General features: G+C 38.6%; 3 protein-coding genes across 4 annotated transcripts; all 3 read left to right on the top strand.

Annotated features, from left to right (window-relative positions):
* The first annotated feature begins 4,164 nt into the window (after nucleotides 1-4,164).
* Nucleotides 4,165-7,443, top strand: LOC125197113 (ubiquitin receptor RAD23b-like). Its single transcript, XM_048095816.2, has 12 exons — nucleotides 4,165-4,357; nucleotides 5,045-5,206; nucleotides 5,318-5,356; nucleotides 5,446-5,552; nucleotides 5,635-5,679; nucleotides 5,760-5,937; nucleotides 6,019-6,141; nucleotides 6,212-6,262; nucleotides 6,340-6,387; nucleotides 6,464-6,573; nucleotides 7,037-7,115; nucleotides 7,204-7,443. The coding sequence occupies exons 1-12, from the start codon at nucleotides 4,292-4,294 to the stop codon at nucleotides 7,318-7,320; spliced, it is 1,125 nt and encodes a 374-aa protein (XP_047951773.1). The 5' UTR covers nucleotides 4,165-4,291; the 3' UTR covers nucleotides 7,321-7,443.
* Nucleotides 7,444-9,932: 2,489 nt separating this feature from the next.
* LOC125193534 (uncharacterized) lies at nucleotides 9,933-11,700 on the top strand. The gene is made up of 2 exons (XM_048091355.2): nucleotides 9,933-10,143; nucleotides 11,251-11,700. The coding sequence occupies exon 2, from the start codon at nucleotides 11,276-11,278 to the stop codon at nucleotides 11,576-11,578; it is 303 nt and encodes a 100-aa protein (XP_047947312.1). The 5' UTR covers nucleotides 9,933-10,143; nucleotides 11,251-11,275; the 3' UTR covers nucleotides 11,579-11,700.
* A 3,884-nt stretch (nucleotides 11,701-15,584) lies between these two features.
* LOC125196647 (putative folate-biopterin transporter 3) lies at nucleotides 15,585-19,664 on the top strand. 2 transcript variants are annotated; one of them, XM_048095243.2, is made up of 6 exons: nucleotides 15,587-16,116; nucleotides 17,520-17,779; nucleotides 17,875-17,970; nucleotides 18,052-18,222; nucleotides 18,353-18,962; nucleotides 19,339-19,664. In XM_048095243.2, coding segments are annotated over exons 1-6 (1,497 nt in total). In that variant the 5' UTR covers nucleotides 15,587-15,758; the 3' UTR covers nucleotides 19,341-19,664. The 2 variants fall into 2 exon arrangements, with proteins under 2 accessions (XP_088925701.1, XP_047951200.1); XM_089069575.1 differs by lacking the exon at nucleotides 19,339-19,664 and having other exon boundaries at nucleotides 15,585-16,116; nucleotides 18,353-18,973.
* The last annotated feature ends 7,055 nt before the right edge of the window (nucleotides 19,665-26,719 follow it).

Raw genomic sequence — 26,719 nt, 5'->3', positions numbered from 1 at the left:
ACTTTAGATTGAGTTGCCGATGATATTACATTCCATCTGTGTTGAAGTGTGGCTTAACGTTTTGATTTGATGGTTTGGTAAAAAGGTGCATAATTAGTGAATTGCTTGTTCGCCTTGAATCATGCTTATACCTTGTGAGGATTTGAGCCTATTATTTCATTCTTGTGTGATTTATCTGCATGCATGTATATGTTTCTAGAACTTGCTCCTAGTCTTGCCTAAGTTTACATAGTGTTTAAGTCGATTTAGGAGAATGATTGACCACCTTTTCTTAGCCTACTTTTATCCAAAATTTTGACCCTCTCAAAAATTCAAATTTTTTCCCTTTGTTGCCAAGTTTGAGCCTTTAAGCTTTTTCTTTGGAAGCCAAAATAATGGCGGCAATTCCTTGGGTTAGTTAGTTTTTGCTATCTTATTTTGTAAAGGAATTGGAGAGATAAGGAGGAAAGTATAAAAAATAGTGTGCTTAATATAAAGAAAGTACAAGTTGTGAAATTGAGAAAAATTCCAAATATGTGCTTGATCTTAAAAATAAAAACAAAAACAAAGGATGTGTAAGAAAGAAAAAATAAATGTGAAAGGTTGTGAAAAGAAAAGAAAATAAAAGGTTTGGAAAGTGAGTTGAAGGAGAAATAAATAAAGTGTTAAAAGTGTCTTGGGTTTAGAAAAGTGGAGTTATCTTTACTCTACTTGGGATATTTTTATTTTTAAGTCACTTTTTAGTCAAATATTCCTCACCTACCAAAGAGCCTATATTACAACCAAAGATAAAGACCTTTCGGACTTTTGAAGCTTAATCACATTTAGTAGAGGAGGGAATGACTTTGAGCAAGCCTATGGTAAACTTTGCATGATGCATGATTTGAGTGCTTATATACACATTACCTTCATACACTTCGAGAGTGAGAGAACACTTCCCATCTTTGGAATTTTGCCACATGTGAGGGCTTGAATTCAAGGTGTTCCACGAGTTAGTAATGAAAGTTCACTAATAAGCCTTGCTTGATTTGATTGCGTTAATACATGCTTAATCTATTCTTTCATCTTTTGAGGCAATTATGACGTCTGGTCCTTGTGCATTCCGTGCGTCTATTCTTGTGTCTTTATTGTTTTGTTCGAGGACAAATAAAAATATAAGTTTGGGGGAGTTGATACGCTCGGATTTTGCACTGTTTTAAGGCCATTATTTGGTCCGTTTTTGATGTCAAAGTCACTCTATACGTCCATTATTTGCATATTTTGTCTATTTTGGTATTTTGACGTGTTTTGTGAGAAATGTACATAAATGAGCCGAAAAAGGGAGCCAAAACGCCAAGTTTGGGAATCTGGAGTCAGACGGCGACCGGCGACCGCCGCGGATGTGTGCGGCGACCGCCGGCGCCCGGCGGGCAGATCAATGCAGCGGTCCGCCTCGGAAAAATGTGCTTGGAAGAGAAGTCTCGTCCGGCGACCGCCGGAAGATGTGCGGCGGTCCGCCGCCGAGGGAACAGACTCTCTGGACTCCAACGCGGCGACCGCCGGCCAATGTGCGGCGGCCCGCCGGAGAAAGGCGGCGAATCCGAGAAGCCCTAGATTTGCGCCCAGTTTTACCATATTTTGGAGATTTTTTTCCTTCTACAACAAGGCATGGCTTTTCCCTATAAATAAGACCTCAAGCTTCATAAAAAAGAGAGAACTTCTAATTGCAAAATACTTCATAGAGATCAAGGCCTAGAGTATGTCATTGGTGCAAGGAGTTGGAGAAGGATTTCAAGAACATCAAGAACGACAAGGATTCAACCCACGGGTTTTATTTGCTTTAGTTTTATGTTCAAATTGTCTTCCCTTCAATCTATGTTTTTAGCTTATTCAATTATGTGTAACTAAACTCATAGGATTCTAGGGATGTGTTAGTAACGACTTTGGTTATACAAATTCCTTTTTCTATTTAATATCTGTTTTGTTTTTACTTTGTTTCTTCCCTAAGTAGTTTTGATGCTGCATGCTTGAGTGACACAATCATGTAGTATGATTTAATATAACTTGCTTTATAACTGTGACAGAGTTCTAGCGAGTTAGATTCACTTAGTAGACACTACAGTTAGCTTCACTTAAAACGGCACTGTTAATTGAGAGTGAGGACTTTTCAACGGTCTTAGGAGCTTTTTGGAGTTACGTGTTAGGATTGACAACCCTAATCTTGTAATCAACGTTTGTTTCGCATGAGCATAAGCTAGGTGACTCGTCCTTTCAAAGTATAAACTGTGCTAAGGTATTGTAGTTGGAATTTTGTATAGCCATAACTGTGAACACACATCCCTGGGATTCCCTTATCTCTATTGTCTTCCTCTTGATTTATCTGCTTTTAGTTGATCTATGCTCTTATTGTTTTTTTAGTTTTTCAAAAGTTTTCAAAACCCAATTGTTTTTCCAGATAGTATTTGAGTCTTAGTAGAGGATAGACACTTTGTGTTCGTCTTCCCCGTGTTCGATATCCGGTACTAACCTTTAGCTATACTATATATACTCTGTATACTTGCAGGTTTATTTAGTGCTAATAAAAAGTGCATCAGCCTAGAATAATTTGTCCATCTTTGTCAAGTGTACAAAGTGCGAACGTTGAAGTCTCCTTGATGCATGTCGAGGGTGTTTCCCTCCAAAAGTGGGGCAACGGTTGCCTCGAGCCGTATTTTGGCGTCCACCCAAATTGCCCCTCGGCGGCATTTGCATGTTCGTCGGGTAAGATTGATAGCCACCCTGAATGCTCGAGCCTTGGTTAGGAGGATCTGCTGGCGACGGGGTAGATGTCGGACTACTGAACCATTGATTCCAACTAGGGGGGGTGAAACGGGTACCCGCGGGTATCTGCACCCGAATTTGCGGGTACCCGCACCCATACCCGACCCGAAACTGCCATTTTTTGTATGTACTATGAATCCAAGATATACATATATATATTTATGTATGTGTGTTTACTGTGAATCCAAACGCCCAACTGCTATAGACCAACAAACAACAAACGTATATATATATGTATGTGTGTGCTGCTGTGGACCAATAGAAGCATAGTATTTATATATATATACATGTAATATGTACAGTAAGCATTAATAAACTGAAATATGGAGGAATGGAAGAAAAATGAACAATAGATAATTCCTAAAATCTAAAATGAATCCTAATTTACAAAATTATCGGGTATTGGCGGGTGTATCGGGTATACCCGGGCGGGTATCGGGCAATTCTAAGATTTATACTACCCGCACCCGCCCCGATACCCGCCGGGTATCGGGTCGGGACAGGAATTACCCGCTACCTGCTACCCGTTTCGCCACCCCTAATTCCAACAGCCAGTGGTGTGTGAAGATTGTTGGGCGGACATGTTAGCAAACTATTGATTGAAAAGAGTGTAGGAAAATTTAAGAGAGAAGAGTTGTTTGGTACTTATGATTTTTTGGAATGGAATGTGAGGTATTTGTAGATGAATAATTTTGAATTTTAGGGTAAAAAGATGAAAAAATAAATTATAAGTACGGGAAAAACTAATATATTTTTTGGGAAGTGGGATACTCCATCCGTCCATGAAAAATAGGACATATTGTGAATGACACGAGTTTTAATGTGGAATTGGTAAAGTAAGAGAGAAGAGAAAAACATAAGAGAGAAATAGTAGTGGAATGTGGGGTTCATATTATTAGTAAGAGAGAAGAGAAAAAAAGTAAGAGATAAGTTATTGAAAACTTTCTTTTTTTCAAATGTGCTCTATTTTTCGTGGATAGCCAAAAATGACAAATATGCTCTATTTTTCGTGGATGAGTGAAGTATATTTTTTTAGCTAAACCTGAAATTTTAGAATTAATTAATTTTACAACGGCTAAAATACAATGCCCACTTGCGAGAGGAGCGAGTGGGCATCACGCCCAGCACACGTCACGCCACGTGAGCGGAGCGCGTGTGTCCATCGCAAAGAGAGCCGCCTGCAAGAGCTTGTCCATGCGGACGGCATGAACTGCTCTTCCCCATGAGCAGCAGCCGTTGTGCATGCTCTAGAAATCTATAACTGCTCTAATAGAATCAACTAAAGTCGCTGCTCTGTGTTTAGGAAAAATCGCTTTTTTAATTGAAAATTTGTATGTCACGTGCCGCGGTCGTGCCAAAGTCAGTGTCAAAATTGAATTGACAAGTTTTCAAGATTTTGTTGCGGCACCCTTTTTCTTTAATTCCCCCTCTCGATCCATTTTGTGCTTCTAGGGTTTGGATATTTCTCATTAGTTTAGCATTTTTCTGATTAAAATTGTTGGTTTTCGGCGATATGAAGCTCACCGTCAAAACTCTCAAAGGCAGCCACTTCCAAATTAGCGTCCATGCCACCGATACCGTCAGTATCGTCTCCTTCTCTTTCTCTCTTTCTTCTCTCTGTTTTAACTAACGTGAAAACCAATTGCATTTTAGTGTTGAATTTAATTTTAATTTTGAACTTGTTTTTTTAGGTCTGCATCTGATACCCACCCTTTTAGCTTGAACATTTTCCCATTGTTGATTGTTCTGTTGCTAAGATTCTTTTTTTTTTTTTAATTCTAATTTTTTAAATTATATTGGACAATGTGGGGTAGTTGATGCCCCTTTTTTGTTAAGACTAAAGCAATTCAAGGAAAATTATTTAGTGGTCATAGATGATGTCAATTGATACGATAACATATCATGAAAGTTGAAATTTTTTTCATGGAATTGGAATTTTGGGTATTTTCTAAGGGTTTTTTTGCATATTGAATATTTTTGGGTTGTCTTTTGTCTACAAAGAAAAGCAATCATCTTGGTACATTTTGGGGAAGTGTGTGCAAGCCAAAATTCTGTAAAAGTTTTGAACTTTTTGGGGAATTTATTTCCAGGTTTCGAAATGACGAGGCTGTCAGTGAGAATTGTTGTGGAAGTGTAATGTTTTTTTTTTTCACTTTGCTTTGATGGATCTGTTATTTCAGACTAGTTCAAAGTTAGGAAGGGTGTTCTGTTAGCATCTGCGCTGTTATTGTCGACTGATCAAGATCTGGATACTTTTCTCTTCTAGATAATGGCTGTTAAGAAATCCATTGAAGATGTGCAAGGCAAAGATAATTATCCATGTGGTCAGCAGTTGTTGATATATAATGGGAAAGTGTTAAAAGATGGAAGTACCTTAGCTGATAACAAGGTCTCCGAAGATGGCTTTCTTGTTGTCATGCTAAGCAAGGTAACCACTTTGCCCTAGGTTTTATGCTATGTACGGATTGAACAAAATGATGAAAGAGCCTTGTTAAACACCTCATTTCTTTTTCTTTTCTTTTTTTTCTGCCAAATATAGAGCAAAAGTTTGAGCTCAAGTGCGTCAACATCTTCTCAGGTGCGAACCTTGGAATGCTCGTGTTTCTTCTCTCTTTATTTTCTTGTTCATAATCTTTTGAGACAATTAACGATTAATTTTTTCTGCAGCCTGCATCTACTGCTGCACCAGCTAGTAAAATAGCTGCAGAGACTAGTAATCCAGCTTCACCGGCTAGTATTCCTGCTCCTGTGGCTGAAGCTCGAGCATCCATACCGTGAGTTTTAGTAAAACATCAGAATGTGCTAATGATGGTTATATTATGTATTCCTATTTATGGTGTTACTATCATCATATAGGAGCCCTAAGAGCACCGGACCAGCTTCTGTTGCTCCATTAGCGAAGTATGGAACCTTTTCCTTCGTAATTGCACATGCTTAAGTTCTCATGAAATTTGACAGTAATGTTTATATTATTGTTACAGTGATCAATCTGGATCATATGACGAAGCTGCTTCCAGTTTAGTTGCTCCCAATAATCTTGACCAGACTATTCAACAACTGATTGATATGGGTGGTGGTAGTTGGGACAAAGAGACAGTAAGGCGTGCTCTTCGAGCTGCATACAATAATGCAGAACGAGCCGTTGACTACTTGTATTCGGTATGGCTTCATTTATCTTCTTGCCTTACTTTTATCTGTGCTCGTTACAATGGATACCAAATTTTTATCTCTCTTTATCAGGGAATCCCCGAGACCGCAGAAGTGGATGTACCATTGGCCCAACCTCTTGTCGATTCCATGGTTGGAACTGGTTCACCAGCTTTAGGAGGACCGAACTCATCCCCTTTGAATTTGTTTCCTCAGGTTCTTCATCATCCTGGCGTTGCTTCATGTCTTGTTTTTCTTGTGTTTCTCACTTTTATTCGGAATACAGGAGACTATTTCTGGTGCCGGATCCCTCGGTTTCCTCAGGAACAACCAACAGGTGAATGAAATTTTTTCCCTCATTTTTCTGTCCTCTAATACGAGCTATGCTACTAAATTTTCTCTGATTGGATCCAGTTTCAAGCCCTGCGTTCGCTGGTTCAAGCTAATCCACAAATTCTGCAGGTTGCCTTCGTGTGACTGAATATTCATCTGCGCTAATGGTTTCTTTTTCCTGGAGCTAAATTTATTCCTTTTACAGCCCATGCTTCAGGAGCTTGGAAAGCAAAATCCTTCACTCCTGAGACTCATACAAGAAAACCATCAGGAGTTCCTCCAATTAATTAATGAACCTGTTGATGGTTCTGAAGGGTGAGTATTAAGATATTGCTTATATATCAGCCCGCGGGATTTGGTCATGTAAGATTCATGTAAATTCTCTTACTGCAAATTCTTACTACTATCAGACCCCTACTTTATTTTTATTAAAACCTCTGCTTGACCTGTAAAATCTGGTACTACTGTGAGGAATTGCTTTTAGTGCTTCTACTTTACACGAGTGTGTTTTCTTAGTCGTAAACATTTACTCCAAAATTTTCCTTGACCTATACTTTCTGTAAAATCTTGTAATGCTGTGAGGTAATTGCATTCATCAGCTTCACTTTTTCCTTTGGCATTGTGAAAGGAGTTTTTTAATTGTTCCAAAACCACGCGTTGAGTTCAATTTTGTAGTAAGATTACTTTGGGTCTTGAGTGTTCATGTCTCCTACTTGTTTTGGACTAATTATCCTGGTATACATTCATGTAAACCTGAGTAACTTTCAAATGTTATTAGGGATATATTTGATCAGGCTGAGCAGGACATGCCCCATGCCGTCAGTGTCACACCTGCAGAACAGGAGGCAATTGAAAGAGTATGTGAAACGCATATCAAATGCCTTCGTTCTTGCATATACTAGTATTTGCCAATCATGTCAATAAACTGACATCGTTTTTTTCTAGATGGAAGCAATGGGATTTGATAGAGCTCTTGTGATCGAGGCATTTTTAGCTTGTGATCGCAATGAAGAGCTAGCACTGAACTACTTGCTGGAAAACGCTGGAGATTTTGAAGATTGAAGACGCTTACAGGTTTAGATTGACCACTTTTTTTAAGTTAAAATACAAGGTTGAACGAAATTTTCCTTGGCAACATTTTGAAAGATAATACTCCATATATATATATATAGTATGTTTGTTGTTGGTTGAGGGTGTGGATTGATGATTTGTTAATGATGTTCAACTAAAGCTTGATTGATTGTTTCTGCCTTAGTTGGCTGAGTATGTTACTATCTTTGAGAAAGGAAAACCAAAAGAAATGACGTCACGTGTTGTTCAAAACAGGCAGTGCTCCGATGGTAGCCGTATAAAGATCATTGGCGATGCACTCTTTTATCGTGATCAACAAATTCTACACACATTTTATTATTGTCTAATTAGTTTATGCATCATTATGAGAGTCGAATATGTTTGTAACAATGAAGGGCTGAAGACATCAATGTGTAGTAAATTAGTAGCAATCATTTTTCTATGAAATTAGGATTGCTGATCATTGGAATGCAGTTTAATTTGAATTTGGCGCCAGAGAAACCTACCAGATTTTCTAATACTTACATTCACTTTGGATTTTGTTAAAAACTTGTTACTTATTTACAACAAAATAAAAATCTGAAGCAACATGGAAAGCACACCCAAACCGAATTGTATATCGAGTGCACACACACTCGGGCGTGCAAGTTGAGCTAATCAGCTACCTGCTTACACCCTTACATCCGACGCTGGATTACTTTGGTTCATCAGAATTCTCTGACAGGGAAGAGGACTGGTGCTACGAGGGACCGTATGAAAAAGGCAGCAGTAGCCCAACCTGCTACAATACGAACACCGATGATGGCCAGCCTACATCAACCAACTTCTCGCTCTCTCCAACAGACGTTGACCAACTTGTGAAAAGCATGACAGAGTACATGCTAGCTAGGGTGAAGATCAAGTGGAAAAATGAATACTGAGTATGGGACAGGCTTCGACTTCTCTTTCTCTGGCATATTTGATACTCCCTCCGTCCCGGATAATTCGGGTCACTTTGACTGGGCACGGGTTTTAAGAATTGTAATGAAAAGTGGGTTGAAAAAGTTAGTGGAATGTGGGTCATACCTTTATATATTAGTTTTATAATAAAATGTGAGTAGGAATGAGTTAGTGGAATATGAGGTCCATTACCAAAAATGGTAAAAGTGAAATGGGACAAATTATGTGGGACGAACCGAAATGGAAAACTGGGACAAATTATCCGGGACGGAGGGAGTATTTTACTAAAGATGATGAAAATAGGAAGCATAACAATGCCGGACAGGTTCATTGAGAGATGGTGAAACTTTTCATATTGGCATCTGATCATATAATCTTCATACGTAAAAAAGCCAACATTGTTATCTTGCTTTATGAAAAGACAAAATATGAGCTACGATCTAACGAAATGAGTAGATGTGGTGTGGTTACACCCAAATGATAAGCAGGAGAAGGCAAAAGTGACCGATCCACAAGCCTTAGTGCCGCTACCCAAAGACCAGACCCTCGATGGCTTGGTCTAGGCATCGTTGCAGAGGATGTTGTTGGACATCGTCAGCCGTCAGGTCACTCTCTCTGATCCAAGACGAGAAAGAGAGAAAAGTCTTCCAGCAACCTAACCAGATCAATTGAGATTCAATTGATTTGGTTTATTCCTTTATTCTACTACTCCCTCCGTCCCACTTAAGATAACACGTTTTCCTTTTTAGAGTTTGTCCCAATTAAAATGACACATTTCCTTTTATGGAAACTTTCTCTCTCCAATTAATACACCCAATCACTTTTTTCCACTTCTATTAAAATATTCATCTTTCTTTCTCTCTCTATTTTAATACTTCCACCTACCTTTTCTCTCTCTAATTAAAACACATTAACCAATAACTCCTAAAATCACGTGTCAGCTAAGGAATGTGTCATCTTAACCGGGACGGAGGGGTAGTTTTTTTTATTTCCCTTTTTTTTTGCTTCGTAACTTTTTTTAAAAAAATTAAGTGTATATGTTTTGGTATTACCTTTAATTTATGTTATTTTATTATTTTAATTTATTTGTTTACATAAAATTAAAAACAGTTGTAAAAATGGGGTAGACGAATTTTAAGGGCTGAATTTATGGCCCAATTGCACGTGCTTGGGCTGGATGATTTATATGTTATGTGGCAAGCAAAATGATGATATGTAAAGTATATAGAATTTAAATAAATGAATTTTACTGTGTTTTGTGTGTTAAGTTGTGGACGACCTATTTCAAGAGATATGCCCAAGGTTCCGAACCGGCACTTTTTTCGAGTGCTTTTCGAGTTCAGTTCGGTTTCAAAACTGCTGGTTTCCGTGGTTTTATGCGGTTCCAGTTCGATTTCACGATTTTCAAGAGGTTTGTCATGGTTTCAGCTTCAAAATTTTAGAACCTGAACCAGTCCACGGTTCTAAATATAGTAGTTTTGGTTCCATTTAAATCTCACAGTTCCGAGTTCAAAACTGTAACCACTGGTTACGATTCCCAATTAACCGCCCAAAGTATAAAGTATAAACCTTCGACATCTCTACTAATTTCCCTATCAAATAATGGGTGAGATATTAAAAATCATTAAATATTGATTTTCATTATTAAAGGAAAAGCATTAAACAGGAAAAAGAGAAATAGTACTCCGTCAATTCTTGAGGTTCTTTCTCTCACGTTTGCGCCTAACATTATCCTTAAATCATGCCGATTCACAAGCGAGGGAGAAATGCATTATAAATTCACAGAAAAAATCGTTGAATGACATTAGATGCTTCAATCATTTGGGTTTGAAGTATCTTTTTGTTTAAGCTTCTCTTTTCTCCTCGCGTCAGCAGGTATGTTCTTAATCCATATAGATCTGCCACTTTTCTCGCTCTTTGTTTGCGCGATTTTTCTGATTTAGGTTTCTGAGAATTGTGCTAATCGTATTATTGATTAATTGCGTATTAGTTTGGAGTTCATTTGGCTTTATTGTTTATGATTTGATTTGAAGATTAGGGCTTCGGATCGGGTTGATCTGGCAAATGTGATTGGGAAAAAAGGAAGAACTTTGCGTAGGAGATTATTCAAGTAAATGATATAATTCGGAATCGTAATGAGGTTTTTATGTTGTTGTTTAATAAATGCTGGACAAATTATGTTGGTATACTACTTCGTCTTTGAAAAATAGAAACTTTTAAAACAGCGGATTTTAATGCACAATTAGTAAAACAAGAGAGAAGAATTGATAAAGTAAGAAAGATGGAGAGAAAAATGAGTAAGGTAAGAGACATGAAGAAAAAAAGTAAGTAGAAATAGAGTTGGATTGTTGAGTCTACTTTCTAAAATAGAAAGTTTCTATTTTTAAAAGACGGCCTGAAATAGATATAGTTTTATTTTTTAAGAGACTGCTCTTGATTATACAGCATTAATCCATAAATAGATATGAACACATTTTCATCTTATTAGTCAAAATTGAATTTTTCTATGTAGCTTTTGACATTTAAGCTTCACTGCATTCAATCAGCAAAAATGCTCAGCGTTGAACGACGCTGCCTTTAAATTTCTATCCATTTACTTATATAAACAAAGTATACTCCACTTGGCACACAGCAATGTATCTTTGTTTGTGTTAAAGTTTGGCTCATACTCCTTCCGTTCCATTAAATATGAAACATTTGATTTTTGGGCACATTAAATATGAAATATTTGATTTTTGACAAGGATTTTATGTAGGGCTGTTTTATGAGTTAATGAAGATAGAGTATAATAAGTGAGAGGAAAAAGTAGAGAGAGTGTTGTTTTCATTTTAAGAAACGTTTCATTTTGAATGAGACAATCCAAAAAGAAAAACGTTTCATTTTCAATGGGATCGTGGAAATATTATTGACAAGTGTTTTGAAGCCATTTTTGGTTTTTGAGATGATCTTGAATGTTTACATCACGGGATAAAATACGTGCAGGAATTGATTCTTGCGATTCTAAAACATGGCTCTCGACAGCATAATAACTTCCCCTCATCGAAGGTCGCAGCAGACGCAGTCTGCTTTCTCTCCTCGTTCTAGGAAGCAACACTCGCGAGACGCAGAATTGGGAAGCTGGGCAACCCTTGTTCAGAGACATCGATTCCTCCTGACTGCTCTTTCCCTCCTCGTAGTTCTCTGCACTATTTATCTTTACTTTGCCGTGACTCTTGGGTCAGCAGATGAATGCTTTGGCTTGGCGGGAGCTGAAAAGGCGGCTTGTCGTCTTCAGTTGTCTGCATCCAAGGGAAAACTAAAATTCCTTTAGTAAAATGAGTATTCATATCTTATTTTTGGTGTATATTCACAAAGCAATCTGCTTTGGAAACAAGTTTCTATGTAACTTATACTTGTGAAATTTGTATTCCTAAATCTCTTTGTATCTTAAAATTTATTCCCAAAGCAATCTGCTTGGCACGTAAATCTAAGCTAATCTAAACCATGAAAGCAAATAAGTCGGTCAAGCTAACCATAGTCGAGAACTCAAGCAAGATAGCTTGCGAATCAATCGAACTGAGTAGTTGCTACTTGCTCGACCAAGTTTATACAGTATCTCTTAAGTCGAGTTGCAAGCTTGAGTTAAGAGATACTCCCTCCGTCCCATTAAAGATGACTCACTTTCCTTTTTGGTTTGTCCCAACCAAGATTACCCATTACTTAAAATGAAAACACATATATCTCTACTTTACTCTCTCTCTCTTACTTTACTCTCTCCTCTTAACACACAAAAATTAACTGCATAAAATCCCGTGCCGCCCAAGAAAGGGGTCATCTTCCTTGGGACGGAGGGAGTACTATATAAACTACTCAAGAGAACTCAAGGTAGTCATAGTGGAGAACTTGACTGAATAGACTGTATAAACTTGGTCGAGCAAGTAGCAACTACTCAATGCAAATGAAACTACAGATCTAAAGTGAGACTTAACAATGAATGCTTGTTTTAATGCAAGAAAGATATCTACTAGTAAGTGAAAAGCAAGATTAACACTACGAAGCTCAGAACATGCTTTAAAACTAAGAAAATACAATAAAATTTAAGAATGAGCAATGAAACTATATGTTCGGCCGGCGTTGTGCGTGCCTTTCTTGGTGCAGGCATTTCCAAAGCGGGCCGCTGGACGTCTCGATGGGCGTTGGCTGGCTCCGCGGCCGTCGACTTGTATTTAGCAGACCTTTGGTCATGCCCAGTTTCTTTGAACATTCAAGTAGAAATTTCATATGATATGCAATAAAAACTAGCCAAGTTTAGGCCTTAAAATCATGTAAATTACGTGTTTATCACCTCTTCAACTCCTTCTCCCCATGCAAATGGGCGGATGATACCAACCAAACCCCCCGGTTGGAGCTCATGAGGGTTTGACCTATGCTGTTCCGTCCTTGAATGGTATAACTATAAAACTTAAATCACATTTTCTAGCCCAGACCACTTTCAATTTCATAAGAGCATTTTCAATGGGAGAGGTAAATGGAAAGTTAAAATTTTATAACTACCATATTTATCTTCTTTTCATGAAAAATAATTCTTCAAGAGGAAAGGTATAGGAGAAGGTATTATACCTTTTTCCATTTTAAAGAGGTATCTATACCTATCCATCAACGGAGATGTAAAATCTTATAACTATCATATTTTCCTTCTTTTCTTGAAAAATTATTTTTCAAGGGGTAAAATTTTATAATACCGTATTTGAGAATGTATTATACTCCCCCGTCCCACAAAAGATGTCATACTTTTCTTTTTAGTTTGTCCAACAAAAGATGTCACGCTTTCCTTTTTAGTTTGTCCCACAAAAGATGTCACATTTCTCGTTTTGGAAAAAGTTCTATCTCACATAAATATAAAAACTATATTTTCTCTCTCTATTTAACACATAAAACAAAATCTCCTAAAATCTCGTGTCGTCCCACAAGTGTGACATCTTTTGTGGGATGGGGGAATACCTTTAACCATTTTAAAGAGGTATCTTTACCTCTCGATTAATGGAGAGGTAAAATCATATAATATCATATTTTTGCTAATTCTCTGTTCTCCAACTTTTAGTTTTCAGTAGTTTGAAAACACATTATATCTAGTATTCTCTCTGTTCCATAATAGTAGAGGTATTTTTTTTGGCACACGATTTAAGAAAATTTGTATTAAGTGAGTTAAGTAAAGAAAGAATAAAATAATACATGAAAAATATAGAGAGAAGAAAAGAGAGTAAAATAAGAGAGAAAAAATGGGTTTGACTAAATGATTCACTACTTCGGATAGGAGGGAGTACTAGTATTAGTTTTCGAGCTTCTAAGTCAATTTGTCTTTTAGTGGGTTCGATCCTTAACTATTGCTTCTGTCATTGTTCTCTTGTCACGTGCTTGTTTGTGTTGAATCTTTCGGTCAAATATTGTAACTTAAAATACACACATGTTTTAAAGTTTGGATTGCTATGTAGGTGTTGTTGCTCTGTTGAGAGTGTGGCTGACAAGTTGGTAATGATTAGACGGGATTGATGTGTGCCGTGTGCGGGTATTATTGTGCCACCATGTATCTCTGTTTTCATCTTTGCTTAGGATATACTCCCGCCGTCTCATATAATTTTATCCACTTTGATCCGATACGAATTTTAAGAAATTTAATGGAAAGTAAGTTGAAAAAGTTGGTGGAATGTGTGTCCTACTTTTAAAGTATTAGTTTTATAATAAAATGTGAGTAAGAATGAGTTAATGGAATATGTGGTCCACTACCAAAAATGATAAAAATAAAGTGTGTAAAATTATGTGAGACGGAGGGAGTAGTAGTATTCTCTCCGTCTCATAATAGATGTCGCATTTTCATTTTTAGTTTGTCCCATAAAAGATGTCACATTTTTTTTTGAAAAAAGCTTCCTCTCGCGTCAATATAAATATATATTTTCTCTTTCCACCTAAAATCCTGTCCCAATGTCCAAGTATGCTATCTATTATGGGACGGAGGAAGTACTAAAATAGTTGAAGTATTAGTATTACTATTACTCCCTCCGTCCCATAAAAGTTGAGTCGTATTCCTTTTTAGTCCGTCCCAACAAAGTTGAGTCATTTCCTTTTTTAACAAAAAACAAAACATCTAATCACTCTTACTTTATTCTATTTATTTAATATAAATTCTTAATCTCCGCGCCCAAAAGTTTTGTCTCAACTTTTATGGGACGGAGGAAATATTAAATAAGAGAGTGAAAAAAGTAAGATAGTGATTAACTTATTTTACGTAAAAGAAACATGAATCAAATCAAATCCAATCTCTTTGAGAGGATATATATTGTGTTTGGAGATTTCGCAAAGGAATGTCGAGATTTGATGGAATAGTCAAAGTGGGATTAGTATAACACATATACAACTCAAATTGAGATATCAACAAAATAATTTTCAAATCCCCGATGGATTAGTCAAAGTTAGTATAGCTCATATACAACTCAAATTGAGGTATCGAATACTAATAATTTCAAGTCCCCGTGTCCTCACTAATCTAATTTAAAACTTATAGCAATGTTAACGGAGTTATGGAATGTGGGGGCATAAAGACGATCAATCCCTCATTCGATAAAATGGTTAACTCTACTAATTTATTAATTATATATTAACGATGTTAACATGATTGTTAACTTAGTTGATATACTTATTAATTATATATATTAACAATGTTAACATATATACTTATATAGGGTGATTACATGATATATGCAAAATGTTTCACTAATATTTCATTTTAAACAGTTTTAAGTTAAAATATTTTATACAAAAATTATGCTATATTTTCCTTTTTGTCTATTCCATAGTAATACTCCATATCCACTTTATCATTTATGGATCCTACAATCAACTATATAATTTCAACTACTTTTTCTCCTTCTTTATTATTTTAGCAATTACTCCCTTCCCACGAATAAGAGTTCCGTTTTTCCATTTTAGTCCGTCTACGAATAAGAGTCCCGATTCATAATTACCGTAAAATGGTAAAGAGACCCCACATTCCACTAACTCATTCCACTCACATGTCATTTAAAACTAATATATACAAGTGAGACCCATATTCTACTAACTTTTTTTCATCCACTTTTCTTAATATTTCTTAAAACCAGTGCCATTTAGAAATAAGACTCTTAATTGTGGAGGGAGGGAGTATACATTAAAATCTATCTTAATCTCAAATAATCTATTTTTAAGATGGGATAGAGGAGTACATTTGATTAATGGCATTTACAGATTTACTTATTGAAAAAATAGCCTAAGTGAGTTATTTTTATTTAGCAATGTCGTGTCTCCCTACGAAACAATTCTATATTCAGAGACCACTCCCTCCACCTACCTCGACAATTGCATAAACCCCATTTCAACGACCCAAAATCTTGAACCAAGATTTCATAAAAATTCAGTCTTGATTCAATCTTGCTTAAATTGCGCGACTCACAAGCAAGCGCTGGAACTCGATTTCAAGAATGGACGACGAAGACGGACTACCCCTCCAAGCCCAGAAAGAAAAAGTCGCCAAAATTGGAATGTTTGGCCAAATTCTCAGCCCTTTCAGCTGGCTGAAGAGGCTGAGCGATGAGCTGCACTGGAGCTTCGTTTTGGGGGTGGTGATCGTGTACGGAATCAATCAAGGGATTGGGTTAGCGCTGAGCCGAGTTGGGACGCAGTATTACATGAAAGATGAGCAGAAATTGCAGCCCTCTGAAGCTCAGGTCTACCACGCCATGATTATGATGCCTTGGATTGTCAAGCCTCTGTGGGGCCTTCTCACCGATATTGTTCCCATCGCTGGGCGAAGGCGCCGCCCTTATTTCGTATTTGCTGGTAGAGAGATGTTTGTTTGTTTGTTTTTTTTTTTTAAATCTTAATTTGTCTTTAATTTATCTTTTGCAGTGAAATTGATGCATTGTCATGAGAGAATGGGTGCTCTAGCTTAGTTGTTTTCTTGATTTTATGATGTTGCTTGCTTGGTGGTTTGTTATTGAACTTGGAAATTTGTGCTTATTAGGGGACATTGTAGTGCAAAATGAAGTTTTTAGTTAGTTGTTACATGTGTGGTGGAGATTGGGTGGGCTACATTTTGAGCTAGCACTATTGTACTCCCTCCGTCCCTCTGTAGTAGGGGCGTTTCTTTTCGGCACGAGATTTAAGAAAAAAATGTGTGAAGTGAGTTAAGTAAATGGATAATATAATAAAGTAGGAAAGGGAAAAAGTAGAGAAATGAAGAGAGAATAAGGTAAGAAAGAGTAAAGTAATAGTGAAGAAATGTTGTTGCTTTTGCCAAATAAGGAAATGACTTATGTACAATGGGACAACCCAAAAATGAATACGACTCAGCTACAGAGGACGAAGGGAGTATAATAGCATAATAAGCACCCTTAGAAGTGTGAAAAACGAGATAGCCCGTAGTTTTTTCCTATTAAATAAGATATTTTCTTGAAATATTAGTAAGGTCTCAGGTATAGTTCTCTCTTCGTAGTGAATGTGTGTTATGCTCAAGGACAAAGAGAAGTACTTTCTCAAGTAGCTGCATACATATCATGCTGTGGACAACTAGTTTGTTTCATAGTTTTTAGTCGAAGCATCGAGCATGTAACTTGTGATGAACCTCTTCGTAGTGAATGTGTGTTAGGCTTATGTATGCTAGTTCACTGCATGTAGTTGGTTAGTGAACACCTTTGAGCTAGACAACACGTTATGCCATGTGCAAGTGACCTAGTCTGTCACTATTAAGGGCTTCTGGCAGAGTACTAATTGGACTCTTTATTAAAATTCAAATGGATTTTTGTGCCTTAACAATCAAGATACCAACAGTTCACAGGTTTTTCTGTCATCAATCTTGTTGAAGATATTGTATAAGTGAAAGCCTTTTACATGAGCACACAAAATGAGATATTCAAAAGAAGGAGCCTGAGACTGTAGATCCTAAACCCCAAGATACATTTAGTCTTCCCGACATTTCTCAATGCACCCCATTTGTCCTAATACATGTTTCCCCTTTTTGAGATCAATTCCAGTGTACTGAGATATCTGGAGATGTATATACTATATAGAAGCACCCAACTCAAAATTCTGAATAGCTGCCTGGCTTTCCTGGGAAGAGCATTCTATTTGTGAGATTTATTGTGTTGTAGGCACAGAGTTTAAGATTTAATGTGTTGTAGGCACACTTTGTAGTGGAGTAATGACAATAATTAGGGTTATAACTGAGCTCCTCATGATTACAGGTGCAGTAAGCGTCGTATCCATGATTATTCTATCGCTCAAAAAGGACATGTACCTTGGATTGGCTTTGCTGCTCCTAATATGCGGTAGTGCTGGTGCTGCAATAGGAGATGTAACTATCGATGCCTGTGTTACTGAAAACAGTATTGCCCATCCTTCTCTTGCCGGAGAGATGCAGAGCTTGTGCGGCTTGTGCTCGTCAGTGGGCCAGTTAATTGGATTCATAAGTAGTGGCTTTTTAGTTCATCAAATTGGATCCAAGGTTTCTTATTACAATAGCACCATAACCATATTTTCCTAAGTCTTTATGTTTACTTGGTTTTATGTTGAATATTTACAATGATTCTTGCCTCACAGGGTGCGTTAGGAGTCCTCAGCATACCAGCTACACTTGTGATTGTGGTGGGAATCATAATACAGGAGCCGGTGATCAGAAATGTTTCTTATAAGCGAGTAAGAAAATATTAGCCAGTGGTCATTTAGGTTTATTGCTTGCTAGGACCTAACCTAGAAAATGCATTTTTTTCGGAATAGGTTAGTCAGAAGTTTCAGGATGCTGGTCGAGCCATGTGGATAGCTCTCAGATCACCTGTTGTTTGGAGGCCATGTTTATACATGTACCTGTCACTAGCTGTCAGCCTCCACATACACGAAGGAATGTTTTATTGGTATACCGATGCGCCAAATGGTCCTTCTTTCTCACAGGTACTTCGTTACTTCTTCAACCTTTTAATATCGACTCACAACATCTGCAAAATTCTCAAATTCAACACTTACTACTTATCCCCAAAATACTCGAAAGCAATATCGTTTATGTGATTGGACTATAATACAGGAGGCGGTTGGATCAATATCAGCTGTTGGTGCTGTTGGCTCTCTTTTAGGTGTTCTGCTCTATCAAAATGCTTTTAGGATGCAACCTTTCCGCCGAGTGCTTCTGCTGGCACAGTTGCTGTATGGTGCATCAGGAATGATCGACTTGATGTTGGTTTTGCGTATAAACTTGATAGTTGGGGTTCCGGATTATGTAGTTGTTGTATTTGATGCAGCCGTCACTCACATGATTGGGCGTCTTAAATGGATGCCTCTTCTTGTGCTGAGTTCGAAGCTCTGTCCCTCTGGGATAGAAGGCACGTTCTTTGCCTTGCTCATGTCAATCGACCATGTAGGTTCATTCACGGCATCTTGGTGTGGAGGCCTCTTGCTTCACACTCTAAACGTAACCAGGACAATGTTTGATAATCTCTGGTTGGCCATATTGATAAGGAGCCTTTGTCGACTACTCCCCATAGGGATTCTTTTCTTGATCCCCAGTACAGACCCCAACGTGGCTATTCTTCCAGCCGACATGTTGATGTCAAAAAGAGGTGAGGGCTTATCCGAACCTGCTAACACGGAAATGGAATCTCTCATCAGCAGGACTGATCATAGCTCACAACACTCATGTAAGTATTGAAGCTAAGACTTTGTGTTACTTAGATGTCTCGTATTTCTCAAAAAAGTGATTCGATAGATGAGATTTGGTATGAGAACGATGAGATTGATACTCAAATATTTCTTCTTAGAACGTAGTGATTTGACCCCATAAGCGGGACCAAGTATGTTGCGGCCAGAAGTCCATATTTCTTCTAGAGAATCTCCTAATTGTTCCAAAGCAACTAGAACTCTAACCAGAAAGAATTCGGTACAGATGTAGGATACCTATCCAAAAGTTTCTGTAACTCAATCATAAATGATGGAATCATCAAAGATTTGACCTTTTTGAACTCTGTTCTCCCTTGTTTATCACTTGTGTATATCTTCATACTGTTTGTATTGCAGAAGATATACGACAACCATGGCTAGCGTAGAGGATCCATACAGCAGCTGGAGAACGGTGGCTTCAGCTCCTTTAACCTTCACCTTCTGTCAATTTCGTCGGATAACGCCAGACGCCTGTAACATCGAGACATGCTTTACAGGCATAGGAAATTCAGAGATTCCTCTTGAAAAATATAACATCATTTGTGGTGAATATGCAGAAACAATTCGCTCTTGTCATTTTGTTTGTCTGTAACTGATGTTATTGTACTTCTATGATTAATTCATAACTCTCTTTGTCCATTTCTGTGGTCTAAATGAAAGATCAAAGTCTGAGAATATCCCAACTGCTTAGTTTCTTTGATGGAGTACTATTTACCAGCGGGATTCTTTTCAAAATCCAAAAGCTAAACATTTGATATTCACTCTTTACTCGTAATTTTTCTATTGTGGTCAAATATTTTATAACATTTTTAATTAGGAAGTCAATATTATGTCGCAAGCAGATGATACTCCCTCCATCCCATAGAATTAGACCATATTTCTTTTTTGATCGTTCCGTATAAATAGTTCATTTCTATTTATGACAATATTTTTCTCCTTTTTCACTTTATCATTTTGGGTCCCACCATCCACTAAACAATCTCAACTATTTTTTCTTCTTCTCTCTTACTTTATCAATTATGCATTAAAATTCATGTCAATTCTAAATGGCCTATTTCTATGGGACCGAGGGAGTATTATATTTCCTAGTACTATGGTACTTTTTAAGAGCATCCACAATGGGGCGGATGATGCCCGGACGATTCATCGTCCGCCACTATGGCATCGCGGACTATGGCGGACGATGGCTTCTCCATCGTCCGCGCCCGATCCATCGTCCGCGGAAGATGCGCGTCCTCCGCCCCTTCGTCCGTCGCATCGTCCGCCACTGTGGGCGACGTGGACGATGCGACGGACGATAGAAAGTGTTTTCATTTTTTTTTTCAATTTTTTTTTCTATTTGAACACCCCAATTCCAATACCATTTCCCATCTTCCAATTTTCTATGTCCCAATATTTCTCTCTCCATCTCTCTCATCCCTCACTTTCTCAATTCAAAAATGAATCACTGACTCGATTTATTTTAACACAAGTAGTACCCGCAAGTGTACGGGGACAGTGTAGCAATTAGCAAACAAGAGTATCGTATCCCACAGAGATAAATTTGTATCAACTTAACTACCACGAACAAACGTTGACTACTACCTAGAGAATCGGGAAAGGTTTGTTTTTTTTAACACTACTAAAAGCATATAATAAGCAAATAAACAAGTAAAAGCAAGTAAACACGGAGTGAGAAGATAATATGGAGAAAATTGTAGAACTCAAGGATCCGATGCACAATTCCAAGCTCTTATCCAATCAAATTGCCTTACCTTTTGGTGTCTCTAGAGTTACTAAGTCGACCACAATTATAGACTAAACCCCTCCCGAGGTGAGAAACCTGCATATTAGGTGTTAGGATTGAAGTCCCCTTCTAATCCTAAAACCCCTAACTCCCAAAAGCTCGATTAGGTCAAAGACCTCACTCAAAACCTCAACTCTCCCAAGTTTTATTGCATTAAGGTGTGAATTATTCTTATTTCCAGATTAATTATTTCATCTCCCGATTAATCTAATTAATCCTACACAATTAAAAGGGATCAAGCAATTGAAAGGAATAAATCCATGAATAATCAAATAACTACAAGAGCAAGGTAAGAACAAAATTAATTGGATAAAAACTATGAAATCAATGCATCATCACCAAGAATTCTACAAGAAATGTTTAGCTACTCATGTTCTTCACAAAAACCATGTTTGAAACAAAGAATTCAATGAAAGACATAAGAGATGGATACTATAAACTCATGTGGAATGAATCTAGGAATGAAGTCTTCAATCTCCAATTCTCTCTCTCAAAGTGTTCTTGGAGGTGTGTGTGAGTGATGGAGGCGGTAGGTGTAGAATGAATCTCACATATTGCAACCCTAGCCTTTTTCTCCTGATTTTTTCGTCAAAAATCATGTTTTCTGCTAAAGGGAGCGTCAATTTGAAGTACCCGGCCGGGTAGGATTTTTGTGCTGTAAATCCACCCGGTCGGGTGGCCTTTTTCAGCCAATCTCTGACCCTCGTATGCTGAATCTGGAGTACCCGGCCGGGTAGAATTTCTGTGCTGTTAATTCAACCGGCCGGGTGTATCATTTTAAGCGGTTGCTGAATAAACACATAAAATTCCAAAAAAGATAGAATAATTGGCTGGAAATATGCAATTCAAGCATTAAACTCGACATTAAGCACCTTAACAAACCAATTAAACCGACTAAAACATGAGCTTATCAATCCCGACGACGACGAATGGAGTACATCAGAAGGCATTACTCGGGCCTTGTTCGATTGCGTTAATGATACTACGGCGGAATGCTTGGCAGAAATGGAGCGCGAGCGTGCAGCGACGGAGAGGGCGGCGACGCAGATCCCTCGGCCGATTCCACGTCGGAAGTTTGTCCCCCGCGAGCACGACGTAGCTCACCAACATCTGTTCGCAGACTATTTTGCCGAGCAACCTGTTAGAGTTTAGTATACTGAAAGCATCTTTCGAATGCTTGTATATGTAATAACTCTTTTATCCATTTTTACCATTTAATGAGAAAGAATATTTTGTTACAATGTGTTTTGCTTATGGGTTGCTTATATATTTATGAGATGTTGAAATGTTTTCCATTTAAATACATAGTGTGACATCCCTGACCTGCATCACATATTATTTTACATAATAGCATGTTTTTATTTTTATTAAATATTAGTATGAAGTATTATTATTTAAATTATATAAATAATAAATAAGTATAAAAAATATATGTTAATAAATTCTGTGAAAGTAATATAGTCACGTACATACATATAAGTGTACGTGTGTTTAGAGTACAGTAAAACAATATGCATTATTCTATTTTTACATATTATATGTACAGTGTACACATATGGGACGCCATTTTTATTTGGGCTTTTAGTGATTAAGCTTTATCCTTTTAAGAGTATTTTTGTGAAGAAATATATACGTATATTACATAATTATTAGAAAAGTATAAGTGTGTGTGTGCATGTGTAATGAAGTGTGCTGGATTAGACTGTGTGCACAGTAAGGAATATCAAGCTCCCTAGGTCCAGCGAATCCACTAGATCATGGAGTCTAGGAACTCACGGAACGTTGGAAGATCTCGGTCGTCGGACACACAGAATACCTCTTCAAAACCCTCAACCACATATACTAAAATTAGCACAGGGAAGTAGGGATCGATCCCACAGAGATGAATGCGCAAGTAAACATGTTCAAAGACTCCGGACTATTTTTGGGTTGGCTGCTGCCACTCAATTTGGGTTGAGGAATTTAACTAGACTTGGTAATTGAGATATGCTATTCTAACAACTGGATCGAAAGAACTACTTCCTAAATTTACCTAGACCTGGGAAAGCAACCGACGGTGGGGACCATTTACTGAAAAGGTAAAATACGGATGAAAAACTGGAAAACAACTAACTAAAGTACTAACTAACAACGACATCATCTTCTCCAACAAATGGCATGAAACTTCCAGTAAAAAAAAAGAGTGAGAACGTAATTGAAACGAAGCAACAGAAATTCAAGCGACAAAATCGGAGAACAATTAAAACTAAAGCATATCTACGGCTACTAGACGAAGTAAAGTAAAAAGAAAGCAGAAAGTTCAAAATCCATGCAAAGCTTGGTTTCCCCTGCTCAGATCCACACTCCGGATGCTAAATCCACTCCGGATCCAAGCATCCGAAACAAACTCCTTCCAAAATTATATCTATAACTACAGATTCGCTGATTCACCACAGATCAACAACAACAACACAATCCACAACCTATTTCCCAGATCAAGCACAGAAACATCCAAACAGAGAATAATTTTTAACTTCTGAAATAAACCACAAAACACAAAATCAACGTAAATCAACACAAAATAAACACCATCGTGACGTAAACTAAATGCATAGAATAACGATAAGTAGCAAACAACCAATCGACTTCGGAAACGTTGAAGTTCGACGGAATAACAGTGCAAAAACTGAATGTAAACTGATTGTATCTTCGCCCTTCGTGAGGATGGTGTTACCACTAACTTTCTCCGAAGATGAAACCCCTAACTACCCCAGAATCCCCCTTTTCCCAAGTGTGTGTGAGTGTGTGAGCTGAGAGCGAAAATCATGTATGTTTCGTGTGCTGCATGCTCCTCTTTATATAGGCATAGGAGTGGGTCTAGCAGGGTGTGAATAGTCTTCGTTACCCTCGGCTTTGGACTTCCTTCGTCTAGCCCTTTTTTTCTCTTCAATTCTGCTCACTTCCCTTCGCTTTCCTTTGCCGATCCACTGCCTCCAGCTCTTCCTGGACCTAGCGATTTCCTTCACACACTTGGCTTAAAACTTGTGTTAGACCCAGTAAAAAGGTGATTTTTCACCACATAACCGATGCATGAAATTAGCCTTATCAAACTGCTCACACTTAAACCAAACTTGTCCTCAAGTATAAAGACAAGAAAAAGGAATAAGGCGAATTTCAAAGTACGGTTATCCCCTGACCGACTCTCTAGACTCTAACCTTACACATACTCCTAGACCTAGACATAAACTGACGCACAAATAACAAGCACTTAAATAAATAAAAACACATAAACACATATGCATGAACTAGCTTCAACTTTTAGGCAACCGTCCCCACAAGATTAAGGTCAATCCAACAGGCTGCACTTCTTCAAATTGGCCCCTTCCCTTCTTCTACCTAATCAATCTGTCAGTTCGTCAAGATAGCCCTTTACTTCCCCAATTGTAGGATTCACTCGATCACTCATTCCTCACTAGGGATGTTAGGACTGACTCTGTCATAAGTTATTGCCATACCACTGAAGCGTCGGGTTATGAGAGTTTTCTCCTTTCTACACTTCGTTCCCCCCTTTTTTACTGGGTCAGGTTACTATTGCTTCCTGCCCTTAGACATTTTTCCCCTGGACTTCGTCCAACTTATACCTCTTCTTTTTTCATTCATTTTTTTTCTTTTTTCCTCTCTGGACTTTGTCCAGCTTATTCCTCCATTTTTTTTTCTCTGGACTTCGTCCAGCTTATAACTCCTTAACCTGGACTTCGTCCAGCTTATACCTTCATAACCCAAATCCCCTATTTTTCTCCTTCATGACTCTTCTCCCTAAGCATTCAGTGGCGGCTCCATTTACATGTGTTAGCTCAAAATTGTTTAGGCTTATAACTCGCTCTTATAGTGGGGCTTCACAACTAAGTCAGCTAAGGCATCTTCTATCGTTCTCACTTCATCCAAATTGACCTCGGCTTATTAAAGGAAAAGGCTTCTAAGTTGAAATACACCCTATCTTTAATTACTCTCACTAAGGAGATCATGCCGTATTATATTCACCAGATCATGCGACACAAACAAAACCTAGACTTAACGACTCCTAACATGCTGAACAAATACACGCATTGACTCCCCTCCCCCCCCCCCCACTTCACTCAAGCTTGTCCCCAAGCCATCGTCGTGAAGGGGGGAAACATGGTAGTCACACAACAAACAATTTATCCAAATAAAACTTCTCACACTTAGAACGAGCATCGGGCTAGTGGGAGAAAACAACAGGAAAACAGAAAACACAAACTTCTCACACTTAGACCAAGCATTGGGCTAAGTGGGAGAAGGTAAACACATATAGCAATTATTAACAAAGACAGACAATAACAAAGACATAAAAAAACAAAATTAACGGAATGCAGAAAATAAAAGTTACTTGGTCATGGGGTGATTCACTTCTGGGTCTGGCTCCCTCGAGAGCCAGACTGGGGTGGGATTCCGGGTCGGGTCATCTTCACTTTCTTTTTCGCCGGCAGCTCCGGCTCTTCCTCCTCTTTCTCTGGCTGATCGGACACTGGTTTCTTTAACATCAGGGACTTTGACTTGGATGGGATTAACACTGGCTTGGACGCGGATGGGGTGACCACTTGCTTGAGCTTGTGTGGGGGTTGCTGGAGGGAAGAACTGCCTTGGCCGGGCTGCTTGACCTCACTGCCTGATCCAGGAAGAACCTTCTACTGGGTCAGGGGGAGTGTCTTTTCCAACCATTTCAACATTTTCATTATCAGCTCCACAGCCCCCGTCATCCGCTCATTCTGCTTGGAGGACTTCACCGCCAAGTCTGCAATGTTCCCCCGCAGTGTCTTCACCTCTTCACGGTTCCCGCTCAATTATTTCCTTATCCCACCAAGCTCTCTCACCATCTCCTTTCTCATCACTTGCATCTCTTTCCTCAACTCCTGCACATCCTTCCTCAACTCCTCGACCTCTTCATTGGGCACAACCTCCACCGCCTCCGTCTCCGTTTTCACCTTGTCTCCTACCTCGTAGAAGAAAGTCTCTTTGCCGTGAGCTTGGAGCAACCCTTTGTTGAAAAAGTATTCAACACTGAAAGTCTCCGGAGGCTCGCACATCACGACCAAAGGAGCGGTTTTGGCTATCTTCATGTCAATATTCCGCTGGAGGTAGGCGCCGAGGAGGTGGCAGGTATACATATGTCGACCAGGGTTGCTTGTCATTTGATGACATGCTTGAGCTAGCCAGTACCTTAGATGCACCTTCACGCCTCTCACCATGCACCAAGTGAAGTAGAGGTCGGTAGTCGTCAGGGCTGAGTTCGCCGTGCCCATTAGGTTGTAGCTGATAAATGTCTGGGCGAATCGGAGGATGCGGTCTTCAATGTGTGAGGCCTTGGAGTAGCTGGATTTGAACGTCCCTGCCTTGGAGTGGGTGACCAACTCCCATGCTGCCTACACTTTAAACCCTGGCGTGTTCTTCGGTACGCCGACCATCCTCTCATTCCAGATACCTCAATGACCACTCTCTGATGCTCATTTCATGTTCTTCATTGAAAAGCCTGAATGTGATGGAGTCCGCGTCGAGGTCAGAAGTGTTCTTTAGTCGGAATGTTGAGAAAAACTCTCGAGCTAAGTCTACGGGCACCTTCTCCTGGCGGTGCTTCAATAACCACTCAAATCCGATTGCGTAGATACACGCGCGGAAGTCTTCATCACATGCAATCATCCTAAGTTCTTTGGATCTGTACTGCTTGCCAGACTTAGCCATCTTCCCTGCACTGCATCTCTCTTTGTACGCCGTGGCCCGTTTCTGATCGTCGAAGCGCCTCATCGACTCCAGCAGTTCCCTAGTCAGCCACACCTCTGGGCGCTCATGGGTAAACTCTTCGTCAGATTCTCCAAGTTCGGTATCGGACCCAGGAGTAGGCTTGGCTTGTTCCTCGATAGAGGGAACTTCGGTCACTGGGGAAAGGGACTCCTCAAC

The sequence above is a fragment of the Salvia hispanica genome, chromosome 4, assembly GCF_029641045.1.
Source record: "Salvia hispanica isolate PSC_SH4W2 chromosome 4, Shi_PSC_v1, whole genome shotgun sequence".
In the NCBI taxonomy this organism is placed as follows: domain Eukaryota; kingdom Viridiplantae; phylum Streptophyta; class Magnoliopsida; order Lamiales; family Lamiaceae; genus Salvia; species Salvia hispanica.
Note: the sequence above shows the minus strand (reverse complement) of the source record. Positions and strands in the feature narration are given on the sequence as shown.